Source organism: Myotis nattereri (assembly GCF_964212035.1).
Source record: "Myotis nattereri genome assembly, chromosome: 8".
Lineage (NCBI taxonomy): Eukaryota > Metazoa > Chordata > Mammalia > Chiroptera > Vespertilionidae > Myotis > Myotis nattereri.
Window position 1 is genome coordinate 18,751,005 of NC_138083.1, and position 18,052 is coordinate 18,769,056.

Below are 18,052 nucleotides of genomic sequence, written 5' to 3' on the forward strand. Positions count from 1 at the left end.
TTCTGTTTTTATTTTTATTTTTTAACTGATTTCAGAGAGGAAGGGAGAGGGAGAGAGAGATAGAAACATCAATGATGAGAGAGAATCATTGATGGGCTGCCTCCTGCATGCCCCCTACTGGGGATGGAGACCACAACCCAGACATGTGCCCTTGACTGGAATCAAACCCAGGACCACCCCCTCCCAGGACACCACCCCCTCCCAGGACATGCCCCTCTCTCCCCCACCAGTCCACAGGCTGATTCTCTATCCACTGAGCCAAACCAGCTAGGGCAGTCTCCTCATTTTGAAGGGGAGAAAGGTAAAGACCAGGAGGTTTTGTTGAATTCCTCACAGCTGTTAGTGACAAAGCCCAACTGAAGGATCCTTATTCTTTCAATGTTATTGTATTGCATTATGGGAGATTTTTAACACTTTATCATTAGTGCTGACGGTCTGACATAAAGGAATTTGAAGCTGTTTCTTACCATATGAGACAAACAACAGAGTCCTTCCCTCCCCCTCCCTTACAGTTCAACAGTAGACACTAGTTTGGCAGACAAACCACATTCAAAATCTCATTGTGGGTACCTAAAAGCCATATGGCCATGGGCATTTTATAGCTCTTTGAGCCTCAGTTTTTTATGGATTATAAGAATATATTACCTTCATCATCTCTGCATTTGAGAAGCTTCTCCACTGCCATATAGCAGAGTGGTAAAGCCTAAGGAAATGCTACATGGGACCAGGAGGGAAGTTTTTATCCCAAAGGAATTGGGGAAATACGATTCGCATGTTTTGAGCACTCCAGCATAGCAAATGTGCCCCTGGAAATCTTGTTCCTGTGGCCATCATAAGATAGCCTGGACTCACAGTACCCTCCCACAGAAAATAGGACCATTAATTTAATGAACTTGTTTGATGGAAGCATCAGCAGAAAATAAAGGATTTAAAATTTTTTTACTTTAGAAGGTTGACAGGTAAGTGACAAGAGCCAGCTTTGAAGTTGGTCAGAAGGCCTACCTCCCCAGATGCTCCTGAAGTTTTCAGCAGCACTGATACAATGATCGGTTTGTTTCTGCTGCAGAGGCCTGTTTTTTAGAAAAACTAGAGAGGAACTTGGTGTGTTTTTTAAAATGAAAGCCGAGACCTTGCAGAAAACAGGACAGTGAGCAAGACCGGGCCAAGCTGAGGGACTGACGAATTGCATGCTCTCTGTCTTCATTTTTCTTGTCCTGAATTAATCTCCAGACTGATGTCATCTCCCACCCTCCATGGTAGCGTCCTCACTTCGTTACTAAGCCTTTTGCAAAGTGTTAATTTTGGATTAAGGGTGAGACTATTAAGCTTTTAGAAAGTAGCATGGTATAAATACCACTCCTGGCAGGTCTGGAGCAGTACCCTGTAATTAAACACATTAATAATTTCTGTATCAAAACACATGAATATTGATACCAAAGGGATAAAGTCTGTGTGTAGATTCATGCTCGCTTGTGTCAGGTTTTATTATCAAGGAAGATGGGAGAAAATGTCAGTTTTCAGAGCTTTTTGGATTTCAGTTTCAGATGAAGGACTGGGGACTTGTGGCTCACACTAAAGTTAATCCCCTTTTTCTTTCATCAGAGAAAGAAAAATTCAAAAGCCAAATAAGTAAACGAGGGGTTTTGACCAATTGGTTTTTTTAAATATTTTTTTTACTGATTTCAGAGAGGAAGGGAGAGGGAGGGAGGGAGGGAGGGAGAGAGAGAGAGAGAGAGAGAGAGAGAGAGAGAGAGAGAGAGATCAATGATGAGAGAGAATCATTGATTGGCTGTCTCCTGCAGGCCCCACACTGGGGATCGAGCCCGGAACCCGGGTATGTGCCCTTGGCCGGAATCAAACCTGGGACTCTTCAGTCCGTAGGCCAATGCTCTATCCACTGAGCCAAACCAGCTAGGGCTTGATCAATTGATTTTTAGTTAGAATCACAGAATTTTGGAGCTGGTCTAACTATAAGAGTTAGGACTTATTAAGTAGTTCTTCTTATTTAATTCCTTAATAATCTTAAGAGGCAAATATCATTATTATCTACATTTTACAGGTGATAAAATTAAAGCTTAGAGAGGTTGAGTAACTTGCCTACATCCCACAGTCTGTAAATGGCGGAACAGGATCCGAACTTAGGAAGTTGGAAAAAAGATGCTCTTAGCTTCTTATTCTGCCATAGAGCTCATCTAATACCATTTTGTTATGTTTACATGTGGGAAGTTGTGGCCCAGGGATATTACATGACATCACATAACTAGCCAGGTCTAGGTTTTTATTTGATCCTTAGCATTTCTGTTTCAACATTCCACTCTCATTTTGTAACTAAGATGACTAAAGGGTAACTAGTTTGGGTCTACTACTTGTAGAGTAGAGTAACAGTGTAAAATTGGTTAACCCTATTTTGAAACTTTAGGAGGTAGAGTGTAAGGTCTAAACCTGTGTAAACATAGCAAGAGTGGTGTAGTGAGCAGACATGTGTCCAGGGAGGGATTGCTGGTCCTCTGGCTCACAGGATGTCATTCCAGAGATCAGATGTGTCTCTTCTTTTGCAGCCCATCTTGGGAGACAGAAATGTGGCAGATCTGGTGTTCTGGAGAGGATGTGATACGTTGGTTACTATTCCACTTACTTTATTGCTGCTTCCCAAATAACCACAAATTTAGCACCTTAAAATAATTTATCATTATGTCTTCTAGTTCTGTGGAATGACTCATCTCTGCTGGGCTGGTCTTCCCTGGGGCTTCTCATGCTATTGCAGTCAGATGACAGGTGGGGCTGGACTCTTCTGAGCCTTTTGACGGGACTGGACATCCAAGAGGGTTCACTCACGTGGCTGACAATTGATGCTTTTCTTTTTCCAGCTGCTTTGATGAAATGCTTTTTTAAAATTTTTTTATTTTTAAATATATTTTATTGATTTTTCACAGAGAGGAAGGGAGAGAGATAGAAAGTTAGAAACATCGATGAGAGAGAAACATCGATCAGCTGCCTCCTGCACATCTCCCACTGGGGATGTGCCCGCAACCCAGGTACATGCCCTTGACCGGAATCGAACCTGGGACCTTTCAGTCCGCAGGCCGATGCTCTATCCACTGAGCCAAACCGGTTTCGGCTTTTTAAAATTTTTTTAACAAATTCCTATTGACAGACATATAGGTAGTTTCCAGTCTGTTGCTATTACAGACCACATTTCAAGGCAGAAAACATGTGAAATTCACTCTGGGATAAATTTCACATGTAGGGAGGGTTGGGGGGTAGGAGGTAGGGGGGTAAGAGATCAACTAAAGGACTTGTATGCATGCATATAAGCATAACCAATGGACATAAGACACTGGGGGATAGGGGAGGCTAGGGGACTGTCTAGGGCGGGGGGATAAAATGGACACATATGTAATACCCTTTGTAATACTTTAAGCAATAAAAAAAAAATGTCACATGTAAAAATTTATCCTACAAACATCCCTTTCTTTTTTTTTTTCTTTAAATATATTTTATTGATTTTTTACAGAGAGGAAGAGAGAGGGACAGAGAGTTAGAAACATCGATCAGCTGCCTCCTGCACACTCCCTACTGGGGATGTGCCCGCAACCAATGTACATGCCCTTGACCGGAATCAAACCTTGGACCCTTGAGTCCACAGGCTGACGCTCTGTCCACTGAGCTAAACCAGTCAGGGCCAAATGCCCCTTTCTTTCTGAGAAGTGGACTAGTCTGGGAGAAGCTGGCTTCATCAGCCATGACCTTTTACTATTTAATTAACCTGACATCTTGTTTCAACAAAGGTGTCTCCTAAAGCTTCAAGTATAACTTAATGTGTGATGGCTGGATTGGTCATAGATGTCTATAAATTTCAAGTACCACTTCATGAATTGGTGGTTGCACCTTAGGGGAATTCCCTAAGTGAGTCACTTTGTGCTGACTCAGTTATTCATACTGTGAAATGGGGATGTATATGAGGTGGAGAAATGGAAAAATTGCCTTTGCTGAAGCGTACTTGGAGAACTTCTATTTTTGCTCCAAGAAAACCAAAGGAAAGTTCCCGCTGGGAATGGGGTGCCCTCGGTCTCCACCCCCTCTCCCCATTCTCATTTTCTCCCCTGTGTTAAAAAGTTTTCTGTGTCTTGGTCAGATGATCCATTGGCCCTGCACTCGCTTAAGTTGTCACTAATCTCTCTTCCCTCTGACCTTTAAGATTTTATTCTTTTCAAACAAAATGCCAGTGATTTGAGATTTTTCATCCTAGACCAGGGGTGGGCAAACTTTTTGACTCGAGGGCCACAATGGGTTCTTAAACTGGACCAGAGGGCCGGAACAAAAGCATGGATGGAGTGTTTGTGTGAACTAATATAAATTCAAAGTAAACATCATTACATAAAAGGGTACGGTCTTTTTTTTCAATAGTTTTATTCATTTCAAACGGGCCGGATCCGGCCCGCGGGCCGTAGTTTGCCCACGGCTGTCCTAGACTGTATTAGAAGGTATCTATATTACATGCTGAGCATTTTAAAAACAGGAATTTACCAAAGTGATTAAAGTAAGCAAGAGGTCAGGTTGAAAATGTAGTTGTCGAGTCCTCAGGCACATTCTATAGGACTTTCAAAAGACAGTTCTAGCTTTCTACATGTTTTTAATTAGAATTACAAGGGCCAGTTGTCTTTGTTCTATTTTATTAGCCCCTCACTACCTCTCAAATGACTTTTATCCTGAGTAGCCTTGGCCTTGAGAAGCTCAAAGTACTCAGTTTGCCAAGATGTGGGCCATATTTAGTCTTTTTACATCTCTTCAAGGGAGGCAAGACCAGGAGGAGACCGTGACCTGTCCTGGTGATTGGAATATGGAAGCCTTGGGCACAGCTGGGTCTCCTTCAGGCTGGGTGCCAGGTCCTACCCCTTCGGGGAACACATGGCAGAGGTGGGGCATGAGGAAGTTGGAGGCCTATGATGACTATCCATCTGAGTCATCAAACTCAACCCAGTAGCTGTCCCCCTTTATCTTCCAATGTCCAACCCCTTCACCCTCTTTGAACAGACTTAAGCTCACCTCCCTGCAAGGTAGAGCCCTAAGGGGGACCCTGCCATTCTCTGCTACCACAGCTCTCTTCATTATCTGCTTTTCTGGGGCTCAGGCTAGCAGTGTGGAACCACACACACTCCCCGTTTCCCACCGTCCTCTCCTGGAATATTCTTTGCCATTCCTCCTCTCTTTCTCCTCATCTTTACCTGGCTGAGGAGCTCACTTCCTCTATAGGCACCTTCCCCCTTGCCCCATGGCAGAGGCAGGTGCTCCTCCAAGATGCACATTGCACCTGGGCTTTCCAGATGTCAGTGACCTATTGACCAGTCCGCTCCCCCACTAGACTGGCAGCTTCTTGGGGACAGGTGGTCCAGGTGACTGTACTCCCTCAGCGCTGAGCACAGGACCTGTTACAGATCAGGCACTAGTTGTTCAGCTGAGACAAATTAAGCTCTGAGCTGATGAAAAAGAACTGGTACAGAGGAGGCTAACTGGAAAACCCAGTTCTGGAGTCTTGGGCCTCCTTCAGGTCTCTTTGTATCTTGCCACCTGTGAACCCACTGCCCATCGACACTTTCTGAATGTGCACTGACCTGAGTCTGGGCTTGGGGTGTGGGGGTGGGGGGCAGGAATGTGCACAAACACTTGCTGACTCAAGGCACTTCATTGAGGACACTGGATGAGCTCTGAGGAAACATTTGTGGGTGATGGAACCCTCTGGGATGAGATGGAATAAAGTACTGGACTGCGTGAGGGCCAATGCTCCAGCCTCACTTCTCATGCAGAGCTGGTTAGAAATGCAGTGTGTAGACCCCATCAGACTTCCTGAATCAGATCCTGCAATCTAGTAAGACACCCAGGGGATTTGTGTGCACTCTGGGTTTGAGAGGCACTGGTCCTGCGGGTCAGAGAACAGTGCAGGCAGGGGCTGTAGTCATTAGAGGAGCTACATCGGAGAAGGAACAGTTGAGCTGGGTCTCAGCGGAGGGTGGATGAAAGGAGGAGGGTATTTGAGGCTAGGAAGATTTTGAGCCAGGAAAGGTCCAACTTTTCCTGCTAATGATATTTGTCTGAAAATACATTTTTTAGGCTCTTTTATGAGTAGAATTTTGGCAGAACAGTTGGATCATTCCTCTAAAGCAGTGGTTCTCAACCTTCTGGCCCTTTAAATACAGTTCCTCATGTTGTGACCCAACCATAAAATTATTTTCGTTGCTACTTCATAACTGTAATGTCGCTACCGTTATGAATCGTAATGTAAGTATCTGATATGCAGGATGGTCTTAGGCGACCCCTGTGAAAGGGTCGTTCGACCGCCAAAGGGGTCGCGACCCACAGGTTGAGAACCGCTGCTCTAAAGGCTCTGATTTGGTAACTAGGAAACCTTTGATGAATATATTAGATCTGGTGGTTTTCACCACCGAAGAATGATCCAGGTGGACTCCCATAATAGACTCAGTTTTCTTTCTTAGAGATGGCAAACATAGTTGAGAGAATGCTGGAATGGGAGCCCAGAGTCTGAAATTTAGTTGTGAGTTTGCTGGTAATGAAGCTGTGGGCTCCCAACCAAGTCACTTCCCAAAATTATCATTCTGTTTGTTCATGATTTTGTGCATCAGGAACTGGGGCATGGCTTAGCTAGGTAGTTCTATTCCAGGCAGCACTGGTTGAGGTCACTCACTCATCTGGTGGCAGCCATGGGTGGGCTAGAAGGTCCAGTGAGGCTTTGTGTTCATACCTGGTACTTCTGTGCTCCTCCATGTGGCCTTCCACTCTCCACATGGCTGCTTGGGCTTCCTCACAGCATGGTGGTCTTAGATTCTAATGTGGCAGCTCACTTTCCTAGAAGGAGGATATAGAAGCTGCATGGTCTCTTAATACCTGGAACTGACACATTATCTCTGCATCCCGTTGGTCCAAGGGGAGAGGAGATAGTCTCCATCTCTTGATGGGTACAGCAGCATACAGGAACAGGGAGGAAGGAATTGACTGCAGCTGTCTTTAGGGACTTTGTACCACAGGTTCTATGTTATCAGGACTTAGATTCCTCCTTTCTTTCTGCTCTTCCATCCTCAGCACTGGCTTTCCCCTTGTGGTCCAACAAAGGAGAAAATGAGAGAGAGGGCAACATCCTCCCCCCTTAGAGAGAGTATATTTCATCGGCCAGGTGGCCATAGAGCCATGACTTGGTAGGGAATGCAGATGTTTAGCTGGGGACAACGTCCTGCTAGAAATCAGAGGTCTGTTCTCAGGAAGAAGGGGAAAATGAATGTTGGGAGGAACTGCCAGTTGTTCCATCTTCCCCAAAGCCAAAACCAGACCAAGCCTAGAGACTTAGGGAGGTGGACTCCCATAGTAAGCCTGTGGTCCTCACGGCCTCTCTCTCTGTCCCAGTTCACCACAGGCACATGCGGCGACTCGGCAGTTCACAGCTGTGACCTGTGTGGCAAGGGCTTCCGCCTACAGCGTATGCTCAACCGGCACCTCAAGTGCCACAACCAGGTGAAGAGGCACCTGTGCACCTTCTGCGGCAAGGGCTTCAATGACACCTTTGACCTAAAGAGGCACGTCCGCACACATACAGGTGAGGAAGGGTCATGTGCTTAATTTTAGTTTTGTTTTTCTGCCCAAGAGTTCCTGCTGCTTTCCTCCCGCCAAAGAACCAGGTTGGCAGATGGGACAATGTTGTATTTCTGGAAAGACCACAGGATGGGGCATTTGGGGCCAGCCCATCTGGGTTTACCTCCAGGCTGTGCCAACTTCCAGCTGTGTCATCTTGAGCCAGGCAAGCCTCCTCACTTAGCCTGTTTTCGCCCCCTGTAAGATGGGGATAATGATACAAGTTTTAGCATAACTCAAGACAAATCACTGGCTGAAGACGTTCTGAGAGTTATGATGCCTGACGCAATGCTGTGAGATATAGTTTGGCCCCTCAGTCCGGCCTGAATGCAGGGATGTGGTTCCTGTGGTCCCACTGGTGCTATTTTATGCACCTTTCTCGGGAAGTAAGCCTGTCTCCAAATAGCATCTTGTTCTTCCCAAGAACTCAAAAAGAGAAGGAAATGATCGCTCACTTAGAGCTGACTGAGCCTCCTACCTGAGGCTGGCAGGCAAGCGTCTTCCTCCCTTTGGGCCTTCCTCAGTTTCCCTTCTCATGAAGTGGGAGTCTAGGTCCTCCCCAGCTCATTACACAGAGAATCCTGGGGGTGCCCACAGGCCTCTCTCTAAGCTCTTCTGATTGGTGACAGCCTCATTTATTTTATCTTAGAAACATCTGGCCTCCAAGCTTCTCCTTTAGGTCCATGGTCCACACCTTTGCCAGAGTGACCCCTTGAGGAGAATTCTGAGGATGCTACTTCCCTGCTAAAAAAGTCTCCAACTCTGGGCAGGGGGAAATCCAAACTCCTCATCTTGAGGGGCTTCATGTAAGGCCCCTCAGAATCTGGGACCCATCTTCAAATCCCCATCCTATCTCAGCCCGTCCCAATTCCATCCCATCCCAGCCCATTCAACCTCATCCTGGTTACTACCCACTCTCCCTACAGCCTCATAGAATTTACTGTATATAGCGTCTCTGACCCCTGAAGCCCTTTCAGAGTTTAGGATTTCCTCTGGCATTTTAGTGGGAATGGGAAAATGTCCACTCCTCCCTCCAGATGGAGTTTCCAGTCCCTCAACACCCCGTAGGACCTTCTCAGATCCTCTAATTCAGATTTCTTTTATGGCCCTTATGCTTCTGTGTTCTTAGAGTACTGGCCATAAGCCTCCTCCCTGGCCTGGGGAGAATGTCCTCCACCGTAGTGGGTGAGCTGATGAACTAAAAGGTTTTTGTGGTTTTTTTCCTTTTTAAAAACTATTTCTCAAGGGATTTTTTTTTTTTTTTTTTTTTTTTAGTGTAACATACATCCAAAAGAGTGCATAATTCAGCAAATTTAAAAATTTTTACAAAGTGAACACACCCAGACCAAGAAACAGTATTTCCAGAGCCTGGAAGTTCCTGCCCCCTCCTTCGTGCCCCCTTCAAATCATTACCTCCTAAGCCCAGGGGTAGCAGGGGGAGGTCCAGGCTGCAGCTCCAGAGAACATGCTTGTGCATAACTGGGGCGCTGCTCTTCTACAGCTGCCCTTTCAATCTTTATTTTTTATTTTTTATTTTTTTTACTGATTTTTTGCAGAGAGGAAGGGAGAGGGATAGAGAGCTAGAAACATCGATGAGAGAGAAACACGGATCAGCTGCCTCCTGCACACTCCCCACTGGGGATGTGCCCGCAACCAAGGTGCAGGCCCTTGACCGGAATCGAACCCGGGACCCTTGAGTCCACAGGCCGATGCTCTATCCATTGAGCCAAACCGGTTAGGGCTGCCCTTTCAATCTTGAGCAACACAACAACAAAAAGATAAATAAACCACTATCTCCTTTCTCCCAAGAGGCACCGATATTGTGACTTCCAATAGCATAACTTGCTGTTGCCTGGTTTTAAACATGATAGAAATGGAATCCTATAGTGTCTGAGTACAAGGCTTCTGTTTGAGTCCCTAGCACCAGTGAATCAGTAAAAGGTTGACCTCTGTGTGGCCAGGCTGCTACCTTAGGTTGAGGCAGAGAGAATGCTTAGGGAGTATCACGGTGGAGGGGGGTCCCAAGGCTATCAAAGAACCCATCAAGTAGCTGCAAATCTAGGCTCATAGACAACTGACCCAAGGGCTGGAGAAACTGGGGACAGCTCACGCAGTCGTTTGTCATTGGTCGTCCTGGAGAGTTCTCAGCGTTTCATCTCTGTCTGAGGATGTCCTTGAGAACATGGCCTGTTTCTTCTTCTCCTGGTAGACTCTGTGGTCACTTCCTCGATCCTGTCCTTTAAGACAAAGGGAGCATTGCTGGCTGTTCGGTACCTTCACTTGGAGTAAATAGCTGATGGAGCTGTTTACTCATCAGTGCCGTCCATGGAGAATCAACCAGGAAATATTAGGGACTGACTGCTTCTCAGGCAAGAGTTTACAAGTTGAGTCACTGGCATAGTAGTTAAGAACTCATATCTGAGTTAGCTGACTATGCAAGCAGTTTATTTGGGAGATGGTCCCAGGAGGCACAGTGAAGAGAAGACAGCCAATTAAAGTGACTACATAAGCAGGTTACCACTGTGGGCAACTGGCACTCAATCCCATTGGGGTCCCCTGAAGAAATATATAGAATGCATCCCAGAATTGATCTAGGGGTGAGGAAGCTAGGTATTGGTCTATCAACTCCCATCCCTCCTTGCTTGGGGGACCAAACTCCTGAATTCTACAGGAAAGACTCACGCTGATAGGCAAAGGATACACAAGAATATTTTTAATGTTAATTTCATTTTGAAATGGTAATACCTGAATATATTAGGTTAGACAAAAATATATCATTAAAATTAATTTGACCTTTACTAAACTTATTTTAATGAGGCTACTAGACATTTTAAAATTGCAAAGTGGCCTGCATTCTAATTTAGATAATTGAAATCTACAGATAATCATTTTTTAAAATTTTAATCATAATTTTGACTCTTAAAGTGGTAAACAAATAAAATTGTGAGAATATCTTCAACTTGTTTTCCCTGCCCTGGTCTATTTTCGGATGGAGATGTACCTTCAAGTGATAATAGACTGGAAAGAGGAACCAGGAGCTTACTGACCAGTTAGCGGGGGCTGCTGCTGTGCCTGGAGCTGGAGGAATAGGCTTGCCTCCTGGTGTGAGAGACCTGCCCCGCCATTTCTTGAGCTCTGTGCAAAACAGAAACTCAGTAAAAAGAGCAAAAATGTGGGATTTTCAGACTTTTTTTTTTTTTTTAGTTCATTGAACAACCTTCCTGTTTCCAAAAGATATCACCAGAATTCTGTGAATTCCGTCTTGCCTTTGATTGAGACATGAATGTTGGATTTTTACTATTGACTATTAAATGAATGTTGGATTTAGACCAGAAGCAAAGATATGAACACTGTTAACACAAATACAGTAGACAGTTGAGTGAAGGATATGCTTGCTCATAAGTGTGATTAGCCAAGCCACAACTGATAAAAAGACTTCTTGGGGATCCCAGGACCCTCTGAGATTGTGGCGACAATATTGATGAGGTTGGTGAAGACAGTGGGATAGAGAATCAGGATTAACCCCACCCCACTCCCACCTCCTCCTGTGCCCTGCAACTACTGAGGGGACAGGGCATTTAAGGAAGGACTCAAAACCCATGGAAACATCTTGGAAACGATCCAGGGAAACCAGAGCCTGAAAATGTCTTACCTTAATATTTAAGCAGATGAAAGAAAAGATTAAGATGTCTTTTTTGGATATAACTTCTCCAAGAGGAGAGTAAATCAGAGGAGTGTGAGATGGAGAGCTGGGATGCTAGTCAAATGACATCTGATTCAAGATTGGGAGAGAGAAACTACAGCAGAAAAAACGCCATAACAGTTTGTGAAAATATTTCAGGAAACCAATAGCTATTTTCAATCCAAATTGTCTTAGGTTGGGTTCCCTAGAAGCAGATCCTAAGATGGCAATTCTTATAAAATCATTTGTTGAGGGAATACGCCCAGAAGAAACCTATAAGGGAGGAGAGAGTGGGACAGGGTAGAGGATGGAGCTGAGTGCCCTGAGCTAGAGTCCAGCCCAAGCCCGATCCCATTGGGGTTCTGGAGTGTGGATGGCACCACAGCCTTGTCCTGTCTACAGGCAAGCGGGGGACATTTCCACTGCACGCCGGCCACGCATTGGCTGAGGGCTGCCTCTTCCCTGGGCAGGGAGGTCAATTACTCAGTGTCCATTCCTTGGAGAAGGAGGCAGCCAGGCACCGTGACAGCTCATCACACATGACAGCTGGGGGACGATGCGCTGGCCCTGAATGTGGGTCTGGACTGGGGACCAACAGCATCCAGTACACATAAGAGAGGGACTTGCTCTATTTAAGTCAACAGGATTGCTGAGGCTATCGTGGGAAATTATGGCTGTTGATCCACCTTAGGTCAAAATGGTGTGGGGGCAGGGGAGGCATGAGCTTTACAAAAACCAACGTAAATTCAGTTAACAGCCAATGAAAAACATAGTGTGCCTGTTTATAGAGAATACATGTTTGGATTTGAGTTGAACCAGCTGGGATGCATTCTAAGAATGCATTGAGGGGATGGTTTGCTTTTGGTGGGGGCTCATCAGACAAGTACAGTTTTATAGAAAGTGTTTTATTTTTCTCCTTTGTAAAATGAATACTTATTCTGTAAAAAAAAAAAACTTTAGCCAATACAAAAGCTATAGAGAAGAAAGTGTAAGCCACTATACACAGTTGGAAAGGGCACACACATCTGTGGGATCCCCAGCTTAGTCTTTGGGGAGCAGGGTGCCAGGGGAAATAACCCATGTTGGTTATAATTTACACTCTGTAATAGAGGGGTCCAAGGTGCCTGCCGTTCCTGGGGAAGCTTCTAAGTTCCATAGAGAGGAGTGGAGGAATTCAGTTTTGAGGTCAGGGAAGCAGGGAGGGGGCACTAGCCAAAGGGAAGTATTTGTCCTGCCTCCTGGGACACCTTCCACCTTATCTTCCATCGGCCACACTGAGAGGGACAGAAGGCAAACAAATCCCATTTTGATTGAAGAAGAGGAAACAATGGTGTCTTTCTTTGGAGTCTAAAGGGAAGGATTGACTGGATTGGGAAAAATGCAGATTGGGAGAATTTTGGAGTGGGGAAGATGGAGGGAAAAGAATAAAGTATCCTCCACCTCTAGCGAGTTGAATGGTCTTGTGGGATTGCCTCCTGTGCTCATTAAACTGTCTCTCCTCTATTTTATTTTGACTTACTTTTTAGCTTAAAAAGTAATATGAACGGGTAAATAATGACAGAAAAAAAAGTAAGCCTCCCTCCTCATGCCCATGTTCCACTCCACTTCATTAAAAAAATGTTTTTCCCAGCCCTGGCCAGTATGGCCCAGTTGGTTAGAACATCATTTTGTGCACCAGAAAGTCATGGGTTCGATTCCCAGTCAGGGAACATGCTTAGGTTTCAGGTTCAATCCCTTGTTGGGGTGCATCAAATGATTGTTTTATCTCTCACATGGGTCTCTCTCTCTCTCTCTCTCTCTCTCTCTCTCTCTCTCCCCCCCCCCTTCTTCCTTGCTCCCTCTCTAAGATCATTAAAAAACAGTTTTAATTTCCCCCAGAAATTTTTTTTATTAGTGTCTAAAGTTTTATATATGTCTTCTTTTTCCCCCAATTGACTCACCACCCCCCCGCCCCCAGTCATTCCCATCCCAGGAAAGCCCCCATCGCCCCAATGTCTGTGTCCATTGGTTATGCTAATATGCATGCATACAAGTCCTTTGGTTGCTCTCTACCCAACCCCCCTACCATTTGTCTCTGGATCTATTCTTGTTCATCAAATTATATTGATTGTTATATCCCACATATGAGTGAGCATGTGATATTTATCTTTCTCTGACTGGCTTATTTCGCTTAGCATAATGCTCTCCAGTTCCATCCATGTCCCCAGAAATTTAAAAAAAAAATTTTTTTTTAATTGATTTCAGAAAGGAAGGGAGAGGGAGAAAGGGATAGAAACATCAGTGATGAGAGAGAATCATTGATCGGCTGCCTCCTGCAACTCCCACACTGCAACCTGGGCATGTGCCCTGACCGGGATCGAATTTGTGACCTTCTGGTTCATAGGTCGATGCTCAACCACTGAACCACGCTGGCAGGGCAGAAGTTTTAAGTACACATTGCTTTTTAATGTACTGTATATCTTAGAGATTGTTTCACATCTGCACAGGTAGACACACCTCACTCTTTTTAATAATTGTCAGAGCATTTCTTAAATATGATTATGATATATTTTCAAATATGGAGGCTCCATCATTTTCCCTTGCCCCAATTAATAATAGTTATTTCCAATTTCAGGATTTTTCTTTTTCTTTCTTTCTTTTTAAAAAATATTCAGGCAGTACTACCATGAATATTCTGGTATAGCCTTTGCCTACCCCCGTGAGCCTTTCTGCAGATAAAGTTCCTATAGTAGGCCAAAGGGTAGTTATTACGATTTTTTTTTATGAGCATTGCCACATTACCTTCTGAGAAGGGTGCCCTAAATAGCCACTCCCACAAGGAGGCCTGTAAAAAGTTATTCGCTGAAGTTCATGTTTGCATAAAGTTCAATAAAGCAGCCCTTAGCTACAATAAGGAAAGCAAGCAGAAAACGCCAATAACAAAGAATTTTCTTAGGTGATATGAAGCTTGATTTTAGAAGTAGGAATAGCAAATCTGAAAAGGAGAAACCCTTTTTGATAACCCAGCACACAATATTAAACTAGGTAATATAGGCCCAGGGCACAACATTCTAAAGAACAGACAGTGGCCCTAACTGGTTTGGCTCAGTGGATAGAGCATCGGCCTGCAGACTGAAGGGTCCCGGGTTCGATTCCAGTCAAGGGCATGTATCTTGGTTGCGGGCACATCCCCAGTAGGAGGTGTACAGGAGGCAGCTGATCGATGTTTCTCTCTCATCAATGTTTCTAAACTCTCTATCCCTCTCCCTTCCTCTCTGTAAAAAAATCAATAAAATTTATTTAAAAAAAGAAAAAAAAAGAACAGACAGTGAAGGAAGTCTCTTCCCTTCTCTCTACCTAATGACCATCATTTAAAAAAAATACATTTTTTTGTTTTTACTGTGAAATAAATAATACATCCAAAAGTGCATGCAAATACAAAAAGCATAGATATAATTACAGCTTAAAGACAGATACTAAATACATCCCCGCTTATGAATGGTGCATATCCGGGTTACGTTGAGCTGGATTGTAAGCTCTTGCCGCTGTGTCCCATTGAGCACCTAGACTGTGCGGGTCCTTTGCATGTGATGTCTCGGTTGATCCTCAGAGCTGCCTTGCAAGGGGTATGAATATTATCCCTATTTTACAGGTAAGAAAACTAAGGTGGGAGGAGGGTGTTCAGCAATCTGACCATGGTCTCAGGTTAACGAGTAGCAGACATGTGATGCCTGGGTTTTCAGTGGCCTTGGACTCTGTTACTCTCTAGGTGTCAGTAGGTGAATGGTGTCTGGAGCAGGGGTGGTGTTTTTTAGAATCCCACTACAGACATGGACAGGATTGGCCTTTGCTTCTGAGCTCTAAGGTGGACGAGACCCCAATGTCAGGCAGGACTTGGCATCAGTCCCCCTTGTCCAGGGCTTCTGTCTGGCCACCTTTATCTCCCACTATTGAATTCATGGGGGGAATGAGGGGCTTCAGGAGGGAGGGCCTTGTTCCCAACTCCAGAAAGGGTTACCAAGAGGCTGCTGGATGGCGTGCCTGCCTACACCAGTGAGTGAGGTGTGAATGTGTTATTTACAGAGAAAGGGGGGGAGGGGAGGCAGGTGTATAAAGTCAGAATTGCTGTAACTAGAGTTTTCAGGGCCTACTGTTTCCTTTCCATCTCTGTGTCTGTGAGTCACCTGTCCTCCAAGCCAGGCTCATTCCCACCCCTTCCTGGAAAAACACACACAAAATGTGCTGCAGCCACCCAATTTGAGACAGGGCTACGAAATCTTCTAGCCTTTGCTGTGCAGGCCTCCCAGGCTGCCCTGACCAGGATTCAAACTGGTAACCTTTCAGTGCATGGATGGGACAATGCTCAGGCCAGGGCCACTTTTTATCCATTCATGTATCAACTAGAGGCCCGGTGCACGATCAGGGCCATCTTACACAGTCCTGATTGGGGCAAGCCAGCTGGCTCGGGGGAGGGATCATGAGAGGTTGGCCGGCCGTGGGAGGTTGGCTGTGGGAGCACATTGTCCATCAGAGGGCAGCTCCTGCATTGAGCGCATTATAGCTAACAGCCAGTCATCCAGTCATCAGTCATCTGGTCGTAACAGTCGCTTAGGCTTTTATATATATAGACTAGAGGCCCGGTGCACAAAAATCTGTGCACTCGGGGGGGGGGGGGGAGGGGGGTCCCTCAGCCCGGCCTGTGCCCTCTCGCAGTCTGTGACCCCTCGGGAGATAACGACCTGCTGGCTTAGGCCTGCTCCCGGGTGGCAGAGGGCAGGCCCAATCCCTAGGTGCAGCCCCTGGTCGGGCTCAGAGCAGGGCCAATTGGGGAGTTGGGGCGCCGCCCCCTGTCATACACAGAGCAGGGTAATCGGGAGGTTGTGATTCCACCCTCAGTCACGCTCAGAGTAGGGCTGATTGGGGGGTTGGGGCACCATCCCCTGTCACTCAAGGCAGGGTCGATGGGGAGGTTGCGGCGCCACCCCCTGTCATGCACAGAGCAGAGCCCATCAGGGGGCTGGGGAGCTCCCCCCGTCACGCACAGAGCAGGGCCGATCAGGGGGTTGGGGCATTTCCCCCTGTCACTCACAGAGCAGGGCCCACCAGGGGGGTTGGGGCTCTGTACCCTGTCACGCACAGAGCAGGGCCAATCAGGGGGTTGGGGTGCCGCCACTCTCACACTCGGGGCAGGGCCGATGGGGAGGTTATGGCTCTACTCCGTCACACACAGAGCAGGGCCCGTGGCGGGGCGGGGGGGCGGGGGGGGGGGTTTGGGCCGCCGCACCCTGTCACACACAGAGCCGCAGGGCGATCAGGGGGTTGGGGCGCCTTCACCTGTCATGAACAGAGCAGGGCCAATAGGGAGGTTGTGGCCCTGCCCCCTGTCACACACAGAGCTGCAGGGCGATCAGGGGGTTTGGGCGCTGCCCCCTGTCACGCTGATCCCGGTGCCGGGAGGCCTCACAGCTCTGCTGATCCTGGTGCTGGGAGGCATATTACCCTTTTACTATATAGGGTAGAGGCCTGGTGCATGGGTGGGTGACAGCTGGTTTGCCCTGAAGGGTGTCCTGTATCAGGGTGGGGGTCCCCACTGGGGTGCCTGGCCAGTCTGGGTGAGGGGATGATGGCTGTTTGCAGCTGGTCACACACCCTTCAGGGTGGGGGTCCCCCCTGGGGTGCCAGACCAGTCTGGGTGAGGAGCTGAGGGCTGTTTTCAGGCTGGGGGTGACTGAAGCTCCCAACCGCTCCTTTTTCTCTCTTTTTTTTTTTATTCTGGGCCAGCTTTAGCTTTGAGGCTTGGCTCCAACTCTTAGGCCTCCCCTGCTGAAAGTAGGTTTCTGGCCTTTGCTTACAATGTTGCGATCCTGCTGGCTGAAGCCCAGCAGACTTTGTTTAGCTGGGGTTTTGTTTAGCTTCTATATTTGTTACATAGTTGCTTAGAGTTGCAGCTCAGAGGCCTGCAGCGGCAGGCGGCGGGGAATGTTGGAGTCCTCTGTCACTGAAGCAAGCAAGCCTCATGTTAGTTTCAAGCTGCCTGGCTGCCGGCCGCCATCTTGGCTGGCAGTTAATTTGCATATTGCCCTGATTAGCCAATGGGAAGGGTAGCGGTCGTACGGCAATTACCATGTTTCTCTTTTATTAGATAAGGATGGGCACAGGTTGCTCCTATATCTTGGAGGTAAATAATGCTACAATGAATATAGGGGTGCATATTGCCTCCTTTGTCGTAGATTTATTGACCATACAGGGGTGAGTTTATTTCTGGGCTCTCTAATCTATTTCATTGATCTATGTATCTGTTGTTGTTTTTAAGTAGCTATGTCTTTTTTAAAAAATATGTTTCTATTGATTTTAGAGAGAGAAGAAGGGAGAGGGATAGAAAGATAGAAACATCCATTGGCTGCCTCCTGCATGCCCCCTAATGGGGATGGAGTCTGAAACCCAGGCATGTGCCCTGACAGCAAATCAAACCAGTGGACTCTTGGTCCTTGGATTGACACAACCACTGAGCTGCATTGGCCAGATGATATTTTGATTACTGTAGCTTTGTAGCATCAGGTAGTTGATACCTCCAACTTTGCTCTTTTTTCTCAAGATTGCTGTGGCTATTTGGGGTCTTTTGTACTTCCATATAAATTTTAGGATTACTCATACTAGTTTTGTGCAAAATGCCATCGATATTTTGATAAGGATTGAATTGAATTGATAGATTGTTTTGAGTATTCTGACCTTGGAAGCTTTCCCTTTCTTTGA

At 46.2% G+C, this 18,052-nt stretch overlaps 1 protein-coding gene across 1 annotated transcript in view; it reads left to right on the top strand.

Moving 5' to 3' along the window:
* Positions 1-18,052, top strand: part of OVOL2 (ovo like zinc finger 2) — a 29,472-nt gene that overhangs the window by 7,083 nt on the left and 4,337 nt on the right. Inside the window, exon 3 of the mRNA XM_081097984.1 lies at positions 7,414-7,603. Coding sequence (XP_080954110.1) covers positions 7,414-7,603 — 190 coding nt within the window. The remainder of the gene's footprint in view (positions 1-7,413; positions 7,604-18,052) is intronic.